At 43.7% G+C, this 18,680-nt stretch overlaps 2 protein-coding genes across 4 annotated transcripts in view; both read right to left on the bottom strand.

Moving 5' to 3' along the window:
- Positions 1-18,680, bottom strand: part of RABGAP1 (RAB GTPase activating protein 1) — a 63,052-nt gene that overhangs the window by 26,143 nt on the left and 18,229 nt on the right. For all 3 annotated transcript variants that reach the window (XM_065648365.1, XM_065648368.1, XM_065648366.1), the window contains 3 exons: positions 16,478-16,652; positions 14,683-14,776; positions 11,660-11,810 (listed from right to left, as the gene is read on the bottom strand). In XM_065648365.1, coding sequence (XP_065504437.1) covers positions 11,660-11,810; positions 14,683-14,776; positions 16,478-16,652 — 420 coding nt within the window. The remainder of the gene's footprint in view (positions 1-11,659; positions 11,811-14,682; positions 14,777-16,477; positions 16,653-18,680) is intronic.
- Positions 3,277-4,323, bottom strand: GPR21 (G protein-coupled receptor 21). The gene has a single exon (XM_065648749.1). It carries the CDS (start codon positions 4,321-4,323, stop codon positions 3,277-3,279), a length of 1,047 nt encoding a protein of 348 aa, XP_065504821.1.

Raw genomic sequence — 18,680 nt, 5'->3', positions numbered from 1 at the left:
TGTACAGTGATGAAAGTGATCCAACTGGAGAGTTTGCTGCCTAACAACTCATAGCACAGAGTGTGCCTCCCGTTAACTGTGTGACAGAGGATGCGAACAGAGAAGGGAATGCTTCTGAAAATTATTTCTTCCACACTTGGCACCGTGAACAAGATTCACCCCCATGCAATTTTACTGAACAAACTCAAATGTTATGAACATTTAAAATACCTAATAACATACAAACCTAAATCAACATTAAATTAACTTACAGGACAAAAAAGTAATTTAATTTTTTTAAAAAATCAATAAATTAACACAGATAAAAATATAAATATTTGACACAAAAACTAAGCTACTGAGCCAACACTTTAAAAAAGTGTCTGCAAAACATGGGGTGAAACTTAAACGCATCAACTGGCTGCAACTCCTGTTGGTCCTCATCTCTAAGAGACTTCCAGATTCTGATTTTCACCTCTGACGGGAATCATCTGAGCCGATGAAGACTTTGAGAAGAGTAAGGCAACGGAACCAAGGCCTGGCTGTCGGGAACGGCCAAACCAAGCACCACCAGCCGCAGGCGGGGATCTGTATGTGCACCTGCATCTGCATCGCACCCACCACCGCGCTCCACGCTCAGCTCCAGGCTCAGAGCTGAACCAGCAACTGCTGCATCTCCAGTTCAATTCCTATGCCATGGTGTAGACCCCTCGCCACTTTTTAAACTCTTCTATATTCTCAAAAAGCAGCATACAATACTCCTATTTAAACCTCTATCCATGCCACCAAAAAAAAAGCGCAACAATCTTTGCTCTCCAGCTTACACTTACACCTGAAACTGCCGTTTTTAGGATTTTAGTCCTAGCAGATTCTTTTCTTCTATTAAATTTAATCAAATACTATTTCAATGACAGATTCCATCACTTCAAAGGCTTGGAAATCTTAGATAAGGTGAAGAGCCAGAGAAAAGCTATTGGGAGTTTACCTGAGAGGCTGTTCCAAAAATACCACACACATCGGCTTTGATATTAGTGACTAGAACCCTTAAACTGTTCCCCAAAGCCCACCTGTGCCATAATGCCCACAAAACCCTCGAGAACAATTAGCCAGCTGATGTGCTGTGAGCTTATTACACCATTTAGCAGTGACTCACCCCGCCTTGCGCTGCTCCCCCCACGGCTGTTGTGTCTCTCACCAAAGTTCCGACTGTTCTGCAGAACAAACCTCCTCTGCCACGGCCGGGCAGGATCGCAGCATCGGCCCTGGCCCTGCTCTGCTTTATTGCAGCAGATAACAAGAAACATCCTCCTGAAGGCGTCGGGGTTTAGACAATTTCAGATGAACTAAGGAGGAACTTGAGAGGTTTGAACTATGGATGAAATAAGTTGAAAGCACACAGAGATATGACTTAGACGTGCTCTGTAACAGGGCTCTCAAACCAAAACTGGGCAGCAATAGTGGGAGTTCTGCCCCGTCCTCCCCAGGAACAGGAATCCTGGGGGGCAAAGCCCGGCAGACGGAGCAGAGAGGAGGGAACGGGTGTGCTCGAGGCAGGGACAGCGTAGAGGACGAAAAAGAGGATCTTGATCTCTAACAGTAGACCTGAAACCATTTAACAAAAGTCTTCCCTTTGGCCAAGAGAATTACTCCAATTCTAAAAAAATCAAACCATTTTTCCCCAATATTTCTGCGTTCCCACTATGCCTAGCAGCACACAGCACTGTGACACAGAGCTCACAGCACCCCGGGCTCACAGCATCAAACGCACCGACCCACAGCACAGGGAAGAACCGCGACAGTCACCGTGTAAAACCTGCTCACGGTGTAAAACCTGGGACCAGAGCTGCGGTGCAGGGATCCCCCGTACCAGTGTAAAAGCTGCTCTGGGACCAGAGCTGCGGTGCGAGGATCCCCCTGTACCAGGGATGGGGAGAACAGATGATGCAGACTGTAATCCACTATTACAGAAATACACGGTTCACTTTCATTTTCCAAACAAGGCATCAGTAAAAAGACAAGGATATTCTTTAGGAAAACTAACCAATTTGAGGGCCATACTGCCTTCTTAACAGCATTACAGTACTCAAAAAATATTTCATCTAAGCTAGCTTGAAAAAGCTGTGGTCAATGAGATTTTGTTTCTCAGATCCTGACTCTGACTGGCTAGATATGCGTTTGCCAACAGGATTTAGCTCCTGCTATATTCGAACCATCTTTAATCCCATGAAGGCTAAAGAAAAATGTCGCTGATTTAGCTCTGTGCACTTATGAATAACTCAAATACTACAGTTAAATTTACAACATAGTTCCCTTAGCTGTTTAGAAGACAATTGTTTTCTTTCCTTTCCCCTTAAGTTCTAGTATGTAAAATATCAGAAGAATTTAGATTAAAAAAAAAAAAAAGGGACATGTTATTTTTAAAGTTGTTCTTGAGAAAATTTCCACATACAAAACCGTGGCATTTCTCCACTGGTTTGAGAATAATTTTCACATGTTGGCATCATCCTCGAGTAGCTGCCACAACTCCGGTATCATAAAGCAACATATATTTTCTCTTAGCTTATCAAAACACATTTTATTTAACTGCTAAATTTGGTCTGATCCAAGTTTGTCTTCTTACTCCACAACAAACAGGAGAATGCAGATGCCACACTCTTATCGCGCACACGCATCCTACCAGAGAAACGGGGCGCGGAAGCCGGATCAGTCCTGGGCGTCCGGCTGTTCGGATCACATCTCTGCACTCACGGCTCAGGAAAACTCTACGTTCACACTAAAATGTTCATGTTGTTCACTACTGTTCTAGAAGTCCTGTCTAGGTAGCACTGGAAAACAAATTGTTTGGCCCCTTCTGTATGACGCTGGAACATTGTGTCAATATACTTTGGCATATATTAAAAAATCCCTGTAATATACCATATACTGTGACATTTCCACTTCAGCTCTATCATTTGCATGTGAAGCACGAATCTCAAAAGAACCTAGTAAAGCTGTAAGAAAGACTACATTTTGCCGAAGCTCTCAGCCACCCACTCCATTCAGTCACACCAGCTGGAGAGGTAAGTGTCAAGATACAGCTTTATTCTTAAAAATGCATATGGAGGTGAAACTCCACAGCCTCCTCCACAGCAATAATTTTTTGAAGTGAAACCACAATGATATGTGCTCCTGATTCTTCTATGTCAGCAGCATTTCTCATAAACCTTTTTGCAAATCTGGACATCTTAAAATCATATTTAACTTATTTTGCAGTTTACAGAATTGTCCCTGCACTTCCCAGTCCAGCTGATAGGAGTCTTAGACATGACATCCATTGGAAGATCTTTTGCTCCTAGAGGTAGAGGAGTCCTTAGCCACCCTCTGTCTAGCGCAAGAGGCACAAATAGCCCCTGAGAGACGCTTAAGCCCCTTCTGAAAGACACTGTTGGAGAGACTATAAATGACACAGTTGCAGAAACTGTTGCTAATGGCAAGCCAAGTGGTCAAGAAGGACGCAATGCGGTTACTATAGACATTGGAGCTCTCCAGCAGAAAATAGATGATGTAGGGCAACCAGAGGATGTAGAAGACACTGGTGATGCGGAAAAGAACCATGGCATAGCGCTTGTCCGGGCAGGGCTGCGCCTCCCCGGCCTCCCCGTCCTGAGAGCTGAAGCGCACCCGCCTCTCGTTGATCTCCTTGGTGTGCTGCTGGCAGATGCGGAAGATGTTGAAGTAGGTGAAGCAGACGATGAAAGCGGCTGGGGCATAGAGCATCACCACAATGAAGAGGGTGAAATAGGGATCGGTGTTCCAGGAACTGGCACACCACTGAAACACATCCCCGTGATATCCAGGCTTTCCCCAGCGAAAGGAGGGGAGGAAGACCAGGCAGGAGTACAGCCAAATGACCAGTATGCAGATTCGAAGTCTCCATGGGGTGACGAGCGTGTTGTAGGTCAGCGGCTTCGTGATGGCAATGTATCTGTCAATACTAATGCACGCTAAAGAGGCCATGGAGACGCTCTTCAGCACCGATACCACATAACCAAAGATTTGGCAAACCAAGGACTCACTTAAAACAATAGGGTAGTGCAGCAGAGACAAAGAAGGCACCAGACAGCTCACGCCCACCAGGAGGTCAGCATACGCCATAGTCTGAATGAAGTAGCTGGTGGTGTGGTGGTTCAGCAGAGGTGCACAGTGAAAGACAAATATCACGATAATGTTGCCTGAAATAATCAGGACCATGAGGAACACAATAATAACCACTTCCAGGAGGCAAAAATTGATGGTCTCCAAATAGCTAATGGCCAGGAGACAGAACGGCCGGCCACTCTGGTTGCCAACCAAAGAGGAGTTCATCTTGAGCACTGCAGTGATCTCTTTACTTCATGCTCCTGCCTGCTGCCTGCAGCCACTCCAGGCAGCTGCTGTCATTGCGGCTGGTGCTGTGTGTGTAGCAATGTCAAAAGCAGAGCTCCGGTCCCCAGGGCCGCTCCAGATGCTGCTGCTGTGCATTGTCTGCAGCACAATTCCCCTTTAAATCCGGCTCCCCGCCGCTACCGCTGCACCGGGACCCGGCAGCCGTCATGTCAGCAACTTCGCACACGCACACGGCACACGGCTGATATTAAAGCCCTCTGGGTGGGCTGCCTCGTCAAGGAGGGATGAGGGGTTGGGGGAAGAGGGAGAAGGAACCTTCACCGAGCCAGGACGAGAGTCCTCCCAAAGGCTGACAGAAGAGAAGGGGAAAGTGTTTTACAGAACCGCCTCTCCTCCCTGTCTCACCTCCATCCCCACGCCCTGCTCAGCGCTCGCCGCCGCTGCCCCCGCTCCCCGCCGGCTCCGGCCGCGCCGCCTCCCCCGCTCCGGTCCCCACGCCCTCGGCCCGGGGCAGCGCGGGGAGGTTTTCCGGGTGAAAATTCCTGCCGCCGGCCAGCCCTGCGGAGGGATGCGCGGCGGGGAAGGGGTCCAGCCCTCCTCTCCTGGCTCCATTTTGCACGACGCTTTTGTTCGCCGCCTCTCCCGGCCCGCGCCGCTCCGGCCCCCGCGGCCGCCCCGCTGCCCCCGCCCGGCCCGGGGCGCAGCCCGGCCCCGCCGCCCGGCCCCTACCTGCCGCAGGGGAACAAAAGCCCCGGAGCATCCTCGGCCGAGCGCCGGCACGGGCGGCGTGTGCTCCGGCCGCGGCGATGCGGAGCCGGGGGGAGGGGACGGCGGGAGGAAGGGGAGGGAGGCGGGCAGCAGCGCGGGGGAGGGCGCGGCGCGGCGGGGACCCGGCGGGGAGCGGGGCCGCAGCCCCCGGCCGGCAGCGGGAGCCTCGGGAACGCGGGGTTCCACGCACGACGCCCTCGGAAGCCGATTTGCCGAGGGGCCGATGGCGGTAGGTGCCTCACCCGGCGCGACCCCGGGAAAACAAAGGGGTTCCCGGCGCTGCCCGGCGGGCAGCCCTGCCCGGGCACAGCCCGGCCCTGCGGACAGACGGCCACCCACGCCCTGCTCCTGCAGACAGACAGACACGCACCCACCGCACACCCGGCTCCTCCTCTCAGCACCTGTCTGCGCGGCAAATGACAACCGGACAGAGCAAGGACGGGAATTTAAACATTTAGTCATCATTTCAGGCTTCCAAGCCCTTTTGGGAAATGCCTGTTCTGGAATACGGGTGTCTTCCAGGTGTAGTGTGTGTTGTTTAGGAGACACCTGAAACCAAGGGCAAAGCTGAGAACTGTGTCCCACCAGTAATCCAGATGCTGCCCAGGTAGGTGAGCACCTCCTGTGTACATACACACAAAAGGCAAAGGCACAACCTACACCAGAATAGACAGACTAGAAAACACGACGTTCCAGAGAGCGAACATGCGAGCGATTCACAGCACAGCACCTAACCTTGTATTCACACCATAAGCTAATACCATCACGCATATTTAACCAGAAAATCCTCTCTGATGCATACCAGGTGAAGATGTCAGCACAGGATCCTCATCTCTTGTTTGTCAAGAGAGCTTTACTCACCTGACATGCTGGTATACCATTTGCTGGTATACCATATACCATGCTGGTATACCATTCCCATGGTATGTGGAAGCTCGCTCTCCAACTGAGATTCCAGACTTCTCCACAGCTCAGGACGGGCCCATCGCTACGGGAACTGGTCTTTGAAGCGATCAGACCAGTAAGAGACGGCGGTAAGGCTCTTCAGCAATTAACGTCCTTTCGTCAAAAACGAAAGCGCACAACTGGCGTCCCTACAAGCAAGTCCACGCACTGAATTCAACCAATGCTGGCAGACCCGAGGTTTCAGTTAACCTAAGCAAAACATTTCTTTTGTGGGATACCTAATGCAAAATGAAGTGCAGCCGAAAGAATAGATCCCAAAGCAATCACACTGCAATACTAGGGATTTTAGCTGACATGTAATTAAAAAAAAAAAATACACTAGTATTGGTCAAAAATCTCTGCTGGACAACAGCATGACTTGGCAGATTTTTAATTATTCTCATGCAAAAGCCTGAGAACAAAAACTTGTTTATTCTGCCCTATCTTTACCTCTCAAAGATCCCCTTACTATCATGCTTCAATTTTGTTATAATTTATGGTGTTTCTGATCGTGGCAATTGAAGTACTAGAACTGTAGCTAGGAAACAAACTTTGAATTAAATTTAGGGAAGGGTATTGTGGTTATACAAAAAACAAGCTATGATTGAATCACTGCAGGAGAAAGGATCTATCTTTCCAAAGCAGAGAATGATTTCCGTACCAATTGATTCAAATAGTATTTCTGGATCCTTAGGCATGAATAGACACATTATAAACATCTTTAAGAAAATAACATACATTGATATTTAAGTGTATCATAGATATAAAACCAAGGTGGTATTGAAAATAGTGAGACTGACCAAAACAGTATCTACTTGCTGAAATTTGAAGCAAAATATGCACCAAAACTCCTCACTGGTTAGATTTTTGTTACAAGATTAACTTGTACACAGCTGATAGGTATTTCTGTAGGAGAGACAGTCTGGTTTTTCCTTTAACTGACATTCTTTTGTTTCTCCAAAGCTGGGAGTGGTAACTGTGCAAAGTTCATGCCAACTTGTCCTGCTTGCTCCAAACACCCCAGCCCAAAGCAGCGATATCTCTTAATTCTCCCTGCACCAGAGGCCAGACCAATGTGGCCCAAGGGCACGAAACTGAACTGGAAGGTGACCGGGCTGGAGATGGAGCCACTGGCTGCCCCCGCTCTTTGGCCAAGCACCAGCAGCCCGCCCGATGAACCTCCTGACATGAAACCGTTGGTTCAGGTGGTTGAGGGCTGTGAGACACTGAAAATATTTCTGTGTCACAGACACTTCTCCCACTCTATACATACATATACAATAAAACCTCATCTAAGACTGTGAAAAGTACTCAAGAAATCATTCAAAGTTACAATGAGAACTCTTGGGAGAACTACTGCTTGCAAAAGATAATTAAACTTTTATCACCACGTGATCAAAACTAATCCAACAAGGGATGTCGAGGTTCAAGCACACTGACAGCAGAGCTACATCATACTTGCTACACCGTGATTCACAGATGGATGGTAGGTTCAATTTCAGTTGATTGTACACAATCATGGCTCTTTGTACTCCTGAAAATTAAATGTATTCTTCTTCATTTATATGAACATATGGAAATGTGATTGTGACAGAAGTGGAAAATAAGTGTTAACCACCCACAGCTAAAGCATTGTTACATTTTATGCTGCTGACGAAGCAACATGTTCAATCAAATAACGGTAGTGACATTTTAATCTATTTCTTCACTAAAAACTAGTATCGTTTGCACCAAGACAGATGAGTATATTTGGTGGAGCTTCTGTATACTGTAATCCTCCGCTCATGGAGACAAAAAAGTGGGAAGATGAGAAAGTGGGTAGCAAGAGTCTTGCTATAAGCAAAACTGGAACAAATTAATTTCTTACCAGGCCTACGATCTCTACCAGAAATGGTGACCCCAGGGTAACATTCCAGGATACTCCTCCTGCCACTGGATTATTTTTATTTTATTTTATTTGTGCCACAAGATGTATGTCCCTCTCATATCATAATTTTCTTAATATAGTGCATTTATCTGGCACAACAGTTTGTAAATTTTTTTTCCTTTCAACATTATTTCCTCCCACACAGACCTATATCTAAAAGCTTTTACTTTCTCCTCAATATTGTAAATGTCAGGCTCTTAAAATTCTGGTATTATGAAGTATTCCTCCGCTGAGAGATCGCCACTGATCTGAGAGATTGTATTAAACCTTTTGAAAAACCTCGTCTGAAAAGTGGCTACTGTCTATTTTGCTTTGTATCCTGGTTTTTGGGGGGTTGTTTTGGTTTGGTTTGGTTTTTTTGGTGGGTTTTTTTGTGTTTTTTGTTGTTTGTTGGGTTTTTTTAAACCCGTGTGGCTTGCTTTACAAGTTTTCTACTCCACAATACTTTCCATCATGAAGCATTTTTCCTGCAAGTGTCCGTTAATACCTGGAGCGAGTCCCCTTGTCTCTCCTCCTACCTCTCAGAGGCTGGAAGCCTGAGGATTAACAGCCATAACCATGATTGCCAAAGTCCTACCAGGAACAGATGCCTCTCAAAGGGATTGTCTAGATAGTTTTACCTAGAGTTTGCTTTCTGTCCCCAGTAGGGACATGACCTTAATTCATCAGGCTGGCTTTCAGCCACACTCCCCAGCACGAGCACAGCAATCTGGAGCTGCTGAAAGCTTTATTACTGCACACAGATGGTGTGCAAATTCTCAGAAGTAATTTGTGGAAGCACTATAATGGTGAAATTTAGACACTACTACAATAACAAAAGCACAGAGTATAAAAACCCAGCTAATGTTTAGCAAAGAAATAAGGAGCAAATAATTAATACTGTCATGACAACCAGAATGCAACGCGCACACCTTGAGGTGTGGTTTTGATGGCAATTTTAATGCACAAGTCAGATTCAAGAAGAGACCCAGACACAGCATTCAGTGGCAGAACACGACAAAAGATGTTTCCTTTTCAATCATTCAGTAGCCACACATCAGCAGTACATAAGGTACTACCCTTGCAGCAGGTAATTTGCAAAAGAAAGCAAAACCCACAGATTTGCTGAGCAGCAGGGGCCAGAACCGCACAGGGAGGCAAACACCACAAGAAATCCTGGGGCTCCTGCATCCACCACCCTGCGCACAAGAGGAAAAGAATCCCTGAAAGAGGCCAAAAGCTTTTGAAGCAGCTGTCACCACAAACCCTTATTAATTTGGGACTGTGCTGTCACACAGAGTCACAAAAAGCCTGACAGAAATCAAATGCAGCTACAGGAACAGAAGTCAATGTGAAGAGAGCAGGGGCGCTGGACCAGGAGCGCTCAACCCGCCTTCGCTGCATCACCCACCTGCACTGAAGAGCAAAGGTTCTGCATCAACCCCTTGTGCTGCTGCGCTGCGGCACAGCAGTTCTCAGATAAACCATCCACAACACTTGGTAATGCACATAACTGCATGCTTGCCAGAGAAGAATGTGTGTTACTGACAAGCAAAACCATGGCGAAGCATTACAAGGACGGCAAAGCAATATATTGCAAGAGACCCTTGCCTTCACACAATTAACAAATATTTTTTTTCCCAGACACATTTACTCCTGTGCACTGCTGCATACTGATTATAATTGAGCTGGTATTTTCGGAGCAGTAAGAGTCACATTAAGGCATGAAAATTTAAAAAATGAAAGCCAAAGGACAATCCAGACTTATTACCCTGTTAACATATACTATAAGCAATGGGTCTGCAAATGCTTCCCGGGTCTTGAATTCAAGTTCCCATCAGCCTCACAAATAATTTTGTGTACTTTGCCTATTTGCACCTTTCTTACTTCCACACCGATAACCTTTTTCGAAACCTCACACTTGTTCCACTGCCTGTGGATTGAAAAAATCACAGTTCCACTGCAAACCAACCAGAGACTTCTCTCCCAGCACCCCTGGCTGTCCATTTGCAGAAACGTTCTGCAGAAATGTTTTCGTGCCATTGACATTTCAGTCACAACAAGGCAAACAGCCTCAACGATGGGTTAATACGGCGCTTCCAGATTTAGGAGACTTCATTTTCCTGTGCCTGAGCTGGTTACTGTAGCACGCTGGCAGTCCACTACACACCTCAGCTGATTCCAGCACAGCCTGAGAACGCTCATTCAGTTCTCATTTGCTTTCACTGTTTTACTCCTTAATCAGTCTCCGCATTGGCTGACCACGCAGGGGCAGCCGGTCCTGCGGCAGAACACAGCGCGGGACCAGCCCACCCTGCCTTCCACTGGGACTCCACAGATGCTTCCGGTACATTAGAGCCAGGTTGTTTCCTTTGTCTCTGCCAAATGTAAACGCGTGGAAAGGTTTCACAGATTTAAAAATGAAATGTTACACAATGCCTTTCTAGCTTGCAGATAGTAGCAGTATGTGTCACCAACTGTGCCACAAAGAGATCATCTTTTCCATTCTGATACCAAAACACTGAAACAGAGGAACAAGTGACACTGTCAGCTACTCACTAGGCAATTAAAACAACACAACAGGAGTAACTGTGATATACTCCTTGCCAGAGCACTCAACCTCCACGCTATTGGTATGATTTATTCACCATAAAATCCAAGTTACAGCTCTACAACACATGCACCGACACTAAGAAATTCAGATCAAGTTTCTTCTATATTCAATAAGTGTGTGAAAGTACTTATGGCAAAACATTTTTAGCTAATCTAACATGATTCATTCAAATCACGTAGGATCCTTCCTGCATGATTCCAGCAGAAACCGAGTTTAATTTCAGAAGCCCTCTTGCCCACAGAATAAGGTCTTTAATTGCACCTTACGAATCTGTGCCATCGGAACATAGATACATAAAGGCTGATTCAGTTGTTGTGCCTTTTTAACTGGTGAATAACTAATTTCTGTTATATTTGTACTGAAGTTGCATCATTAATAATTTCTAATATAGTCCTTCTAGACTTGCACATTTGATGAAAGCACTAAAATACAATATACCTATAATGGTCAAATCCAAATTAACAGATCGGTTTTCTGATTAAGGAAGGGACATTTCATTTTGTGACCCATTTGTTCCTCTAGAACTTTGAGAAACACTGAATGATGTCTGTATATATGATTCTTATTTTCTTTTCCTATGTTACTGAGGTCAGCATTCAACATAAGTTAAAAAACCGCTGTCTAATGCAAAAGTGTCCAAAGTGTTCTGTTTTTTCTATCAAAAAAGGCTGCAATTTTAACTAGCATTAGATTTTTAGCATAAGTGTTAAGACAATACAGCAAAATTCAGCTTTCATTCAGGAAATCCAAACAAGCAAAGGAAATGAGCTCCCTGAATCTCTGTCAATTATGAAAGCAATTAATAGAATACTAATTTTTGACAAACTCAGAACTCATCTGAGCAAAACAGCAGCAGGACTACTAAAAAGAAAGCACTCTAAGTAGAGATAATGCCACAACAAGCCCTGTGTGTGAGGGCTTTTTGTTGACAAGAGGATTTAATTCTACTGACTACCTGATCCACTGTATGGAGACACGCTCAGGAATCTTTCAGCATGAGGGTACACACTCGCAGGTCTCTGTGCTTTCATTCCTTCAGATATGGGGGGGAAAGAGGTGGAAAAAAAAAAAAGGCATTGTACCTTTGTGATGAGGATGCGGTACTTCTCCACCAGGTGGTCGTTGTTGTGACACCCCGCCAGCAGCTGCCACACTTCTCCCCGCAGGGCCTCGGGGACGCCGCTCCGCACCAGCGCCGACAGCGGCTTCGGCCGCACGCTCAGGTTGAGGTGCCTGGGTGTGCGCAAAGGGATCGTTACTATTAACCAAATACAAATAAACGAGTACATGAGCAACGACTGACGTGTACCATCAAACATGTCAAATGACAGGAATTTCAAGACAGTCCATATGTTGCCAGATTAAGTGAAATTCAAGTTATGAAATAAAACAGATTTGGAGAAGCACTTTCCAAACACTCTCCTTGATTCCTATTACATTTAAATATAATATAAACATATGTTATAAACCACTCAACGAACCAAAACGCTCCACAAAACTGGAGGACAGATCCCACTCTGTGTAAGATCCCAGGCTCAAACTGCACCGAAACGAGAATTTATCCACAGCAGCACGTTCTGCTCTCTAGAGCCACAGCCAGGGGACCTCCAGGGGAGAGCACAGAAAGCAGGACACAGAGCAATGGATCTCACGTGGTTACTCAGCTACAGCCACGCATTTAAGCAGCTTCCACTAGACAAGCTGGTCCCATCTAAACAGGTTTTTCAAGTGAAACTGGTGGCAGCTCATGAATTCCGGCACTGTAAGTTGTAAAGACTAAACCTACATATAATTTGTGCAGCTACAGTAAGTGGAACTGAACAGTCCATTCATGGCTTATACATAAAACCCTCAAAAGACACAGAGCCCTTAAATCAAAGAAATTACCTTTTTCTGCAGTTACTAAACCCCAAACTTCTAGGTAAAATGAGGACTGACAGAGAAGGCCAGGCAAAAACCTGAACTTATGTCATATCGATCACATTATCTTCTTAAAAACCATTATTAAATACAAGTTTATTGTTAGCAGTCTAACAGATCTGTGGATGGTAACTTTACAGACTGGGACTTTTGGTTGCCTTTTTCCAGTCTACAGTGTTCCAACACACTAATCCGGAGACTAGTGATGCGGACATTTAAATCACTATGTATCGCACAGAGCCTAGTACCACAACGTCCTCCTTCGCTTTGCTTTAGCTAAACAAACCCAAATATAATAAAAATAATATTTATGTAACAGGTACATTTATATCTCTGTATATACATCCATATTTATAGACTTATATATCATATATTTATAGAGCATTTATTATGCCTTTACAATATGTATTTATATAAAATACTTGTTATATACAAAATATTCAAATTCTTTTAAAGGCCTATAAAACTGCTTTGCCTTCATGTCAGATCAGAGTAAGTACAGCAGTAATTCCAGTGAATACAGCCAGGAACTGTATGGCTGTAGACTAAAAGCCACACACTTCCAGATTCTTCCAAACTATTTTGAAAGGAGAAAAATTGTGTGACTCAGCACTTAAGAAACACAAGCCAAATATTATTTACAAATCACAAAATACCAATGCATGTTTAATTGCTATATACATCTAATTACAGGATTCTGAAAAACTAGCATGAAACTACCTGAACTCTGATTTTTATGATTTTGAATCCTCTTATGTTAAAAGCTCAAGGATCATTAGTTCCAAATACTGGGTTTTAGTTAAGAAGGAAAGCCCTTTAACACCTATTAGAGTCGGTGCCAGCATTAGCGCAGCAGCACTTCATACCCGCTCAGAGCTGCCAGAACATTGTCTTTGAGCCCTTGGAAGAATGACAAAAAAATTCAAGTTCAAAGAGACTTTTCTCACAGCAGCAGATGCACAGAGCTCATCTGTTCAAGATGTTTCTACACGTCCAGGAGACGAAGGGGAAAGGGATCATATCTCATCCGCCCACAGCCTTCTCCTGCTTACGAATGTGTCCATTGCTGATGGTCACTACCCCAGCCAATTAGCTCAATATATTCACGCAAAACCACACCAGAAGTAAAAGTACTAATTCAAATCAGTACTAAGTAATTACAGAAAAAAATAATGTGAAATTGTTATAACTTTAAAGAGAATCCTGGTTAGGCGGTCACATCAATACTTTTCCTCTAAAATGCATAACTTATTCTAATCTCTGCTGTCCTGTGCCTTCAATCTAATATTCTATTCAGATCTTTGATTTGCTGTACACCCCTTGCCCTGCTTCTCAGTAATACAAGGAAGCAGAAGGCAACAGCTAAAGCCAGAGTCAAGATGTAGCATATTTGAGCTCAATCTGATGTTGTGCCTGTCATCCTCCTTCATGGAAAAAAAAAAAAAAAAACAACCCACAACGAAAAAAAACATTAAAAACCAACTGAATTTTGCAATAACCAGCATCGGTTTCTTAGAACTGCTCAGGCTACTTCAAGACGAATAAAAGATCCTTCATAAAAGGAGGACAGGTGTTGCATTAGCAACTTGACTGGCAAGAAACGCTTTTCTTGTAAATTGGCATTTTCTAGGAAAAAACAGAAGAGCTCATGTACTTCCTTCTTGGCAGGCTCTGGAGCCATCTTCCTTTAGGGGAGGAAAAGCATCTTTGCTATCCAAGTATAAATCTCCCACATTCTTAAGCTACAGTGCCTAAGACATGACAGCTGCAGGAAAAATTGGCTGTGAAGTACATCAGAATTACAAAGAGGACTGGAAGTGATCTATGCAAAATAAAGACAAAGGAAGAGCTGCCTTTTCTTTATACTACTTGGAACAGATTTTTCTTTAAGAAAAATCCCAGTGAAACTCACAGATAAGTAAAATACTCATTTTAAGAGAGAACCACCTAAAGAAGTGAATTTTTATACAGTATTTAAACTTGCACTCAAAACTGAAAACACTTAAAACACCCCCTGAATAAATCAGAAAATGTGAAGCCAGTGAATAAAGGGAGTCATGGGGATGAAAGAGGACTAAATTAATCTCAACCGGCTTCTGGAAATAACAAAACCTCTGAACAGAAGGAGAAAACAGACTGAGAATATTCAGAATTGTAACTTTCACCATGTGATTTTGCCACTCACCATTTGGACAGCAGATCTCCCCACGTCTCAAGGATTTTTTCTGCACACTCTTTGGAAACATCGCCAGAACCACTTAAGAGTGGCTCATCGTTGTCTGCCAAGAGAACAGAAAAGACGCCGTGAGCTCAGCAGCCATACTCTCCAGATTTACCGTTGCTCTCCTCTGTGTATCGTGCGCGGCGAGAACTGCTCCTCACCCGTGGCCGCAGCACTTGCGTGCTCCGCTTGGAGAAGGCAGCAGTGGCCTCTTCTCACAGTGATGTGACAAGAGATGGGAAGCAAGCAGCAAGACATGAAATTCTGGTTAAAAATCAGAAATAAAAAATTTACCATGAGGGTGGCCAAACTGATGCAAGGGCCCAGAGAGGTTGTGGAAACTTCGTCATTGGAGACGGTCAGAGCACAACAGGACAAGACCTTGAGCAATTGATCCGGCTGGACTCACACTGAGTGGGAGGCACGATCAGAGACTGCCACAGGCCCCTTCTCACAAGTAATTCTTTTATTCTATCCCAAATGTTCGGAAGACTACAAAAATTCTCAAATAGCGCAACTTGCTGTATGTGAAAAGCTACAATACTATAAAAGCTAAAAAGACAATAAAATCAGTGTAGTTCCACTGAGCAGCTGCAGACTTGGCATGTTGTTGCGGATCCAGGAAAATCCACAAAATACTTTAACTTTGAAGCTCACACTTTGTGATAACTTCCTTGGCTTAAATTAAACAGCTTTTTGAATGAAATACATTCCAAAATGCAGTGGAGGGGGAGGATCAGCATAATCACAGTGACACTTTTGGAAACCAGTACTAACTGATGTACTCTCAGGTATTTTTAAACACTCACAGCAAGTATCATTTACAAAAACTACATTTCGTTGATACAGTGGTCAGTATTGGGTTTGCATTATTGAGGACATACATTCTTTTTCATTAATTCTATGCTTTCTTGACTGACACCTGAACTTGTCGGCAAACTCCTGCAATGCTGCAAGTCGTATCAACTGTAAACAAAATACGGGTATATTCCTGGTCCAGCAAACAATACCACTGTGGTTTAGGAGAGTGGTTATAGATTGCTAATGAATAACACTTTGCAAAGGAATTAATTTTCAAGCCAACCTTCCCCTCAAAAAGGGAGATTAAAGCACAGAAGTGAAACAGTTCACCCAAGGCCACATAGAGGGCCAGCAGAAAAGGTAAAAAAGCAGCAACTCAAGTCATCTACGTTGCAGCTCAGAGCAGTAAGGCCAGATGTTTATAAACTCAGAACTAGTCCATATTTTGGTTTAAGAGAATCTTTAAAAAGCAAGAAAAAGGTCTTGAGAACACATTCAGTTTCAAGCTGGGCAGGTCCTGGTATAGTTCTATGTATTACAGATGTCTACGCTCGTCTCTTCACTAAAACATACCGCTTGCTTCTATTTCCAAATAATATCGGCTTCTCATTTTTACTCTCAAATCTGTTCACAGCTGCTCAGGGAGGGGCAGACGCTACATGATAATCCCAAATTTTTAGCAGCCTCTTTTCACATTGTTCCAAATACATCACACCAGAGGCTTCATGAGGCCTGGGCTGAGAAAAGCACAGACTCCAAGTGTTAGACAAGGGAGAGGCTGAGCCAGGAATGCAGGGTACCAGCTATTGAACACCCACAGAATTAAAGCAAGAAAAAAAAACCCAACACATCAGCAGGCCAGATTCCGACTGGAAAGGACTCGACACATTTCATAACTATGTTATTTACCGGCTGCCCTTTCTTTCGAAGCACACAAAGCGTGCAACCCACTTCTTACCTTCCTCTTCATCATCCTCGGGAGGAGAAGGGATCATGGAGCCCTGTGACACAGACTGGGGCAGACGAAGAGAGGGACTTGCTGTAGTTTTTCTTCTCTCCCTTTCCGATTCACTTTCTAGGCACACAACTTCATATAACGTGTCCGAGTTATTCTTTCTGTCCTTTTGCTTTATCTAGAAAACAAGATGTTTCATTTTCCTGAGAAAAGCCATACGAACACCCAGATTACCTCCTAAGGCTCTGCCTTCTCTTCCTGGAGCAGGAGAGCTGAGAAACAGTTTTCAGCCTGTTCTACAGTGTGGACTGTTCGGTCCCTGCAGCAAGCTGGTGCATCCTGCGCATGCCTCCGTCCCCAGCGCCCCAGAACAGCCGTGGGCATCCTGCACCCAAAGGGCATGAAAACCTGTGACAGACGCAGCAGAAGTGGCGTTGGGGGCTGCCAGGCACAGGTAGCTCATCTTCGCAACCATAAATGGACTGGACACAAACACACAGATTTTTTTAAAGCTGTAAATGCATCTGTCCAACAAATGGTCTAAGAGAGGAAGGTTCCTTAATACAAAATAACTCTGCCTTGCTGTAAAGATTAACAGAAAATTAAAAGCCAAATCTTAAAAATTACGTCTAATATATCTCTTTAACTTTCTGGGGAAATTGATGGTGGCTAAAGAATAGTTTTAATAAAAATTGTTCATATTTATTTTTCCACCGTGGCAATTGTCTTTAGCAATGTTTTCAAGTCAAGTGTACCCATGTATACACGGCTGCAGGAACACAAACTCTAGTCCCAAAGTCTATTATGTGGCCCTGTTTTCTCCTTAATTTTCAATGCTTTGATACCTTCCTTTCCTTTAAAGGAAGATTTTCCTTTGTCAAGTGGTTCTCAAATTTTAATACAGTCTAAGGATTTAGAACATTTTTTTCATAAATGCATAAAAATAGAGAGTAGAAAAGGGAAGGTGAAGGAAAGAGGGAAATAAGATTTATAATTATACTCTACGCTAAGCCCCCAGCACTCAATTTTATCCTTTGGAGTACTAAAAATGAAGAGAAATGCATCAAAACTAAAAATGACTAAATCACTAAATGTAATCTGAGCAAGTAAAACCTTTCTGCTTTCACCATTTCCGAATAAAGAAACACTGCCAAAGTAAGATAAGCCAGTTCTACAGCAGCTGTATTTTTAATAGACTAATCATGAGTCCATAGAAACAGGTTTCCCTTCCAGGCTTATCAGGCAGTACATTCTATATTTGTTGCTTCCACTATGAATTTTGATAATCTTCCACTAGTAAACACTGGAAGTTGGATAACCGGACAGTGCCTGTGCAAAAAAGAGAATTAGCTGATATAAGTCACAATGCCTGTGAATTGGTAAGACAAAAGATACAGAATTAGCAGAGTTAAGATAAGCTTCCTTTAAACCGCCAAACAGAAACGGCACCTTTTGGAGGTTACAGAGTATTTATAGCCCAACAGCCTTAACTGTTCAAAATCTCAATGCTCCACCTCAAAAATATCCTACATAAAAAGGCTGATCTCATCCATGAAGAGTTTTTCCACTTTAAATTTCGAAGGAAAGTTTCCAAAATGTTCATTCATATTTTATATTAAAAAAATAGGTCATACACTGAAATAATACTTAGTGAATCTCATCTTTGTTACTACCAAAATGCCATTAGTTGCAAGCACTTTAAGGCAAGTGCAAAAAGAACTAAGAAAAGTCTCTTATTTCATTCAAAACCTCTCTAAAAAAGAACACTTACAGAGGTAGCAGGAGTCCAATCTTGCCTTTTTGGGCTGTGCCCAGAATTACTAAACTTTGAGAGAGCCCACACATCCACATTGGTTTTTGCTTCTCTCTATTTCCATTGCTTTAAACAGGACCCTCATTTCAGAACAATAATCCCTAAAGCAGGAGAACGGCAGCTACTTCAAGTACCTCATCTCTTTAGCAACATGGACCTTCAATTTTCCAGCCTTATTTTGAGACCAAGTTATTGTCTTCTCTCATTATTATAAATATCCTGGACAGAAAGAATCCTTTCCTTTTTAGTAGATTGGGTAAAAAAGTAAGTTGGAAAAAACAGCAACAGTTTTTTAAAAGTTCTAGGGATTTTTTGTGGTTTGCTGCATTTTTTCCCCCAGGGTAGACTTGGGGTATGTGTGAAATATGTTTCCAAACATGTACAAGGAGGAAA

The sequence above is a fragment of the Caloenas nicobarica genome, chromosome 19 (genome assembly GCF_036013445.1).
Source record: "Caloenas nicobarica isolate bCalNic1 chromosome 19, bCalNic1.hap1, whole genome shotgun sequence".
NCBI classification, from domain to species: Eukaryota; Metazoa; Chordata; class Aves; order Columbiformes; family Columbidae; genus Caloenas; species Caloenas nicobarica.
The sequence above is the reverse complement of the archived record's forward strand: the minus strand, read 5'-3'. Positions and strand labels throughout refer to the sequence as shown.

What these genes read in the sequence shown, in the direction of transcription:
- GPR21 (XM_065648749.1), bottom strand. Translation starts at nt 4,323, where the DNA reads ATGAACTCCTCTTTGGTTGGCAACCAGAGTGGCCGGCCGTTCTGTCTC.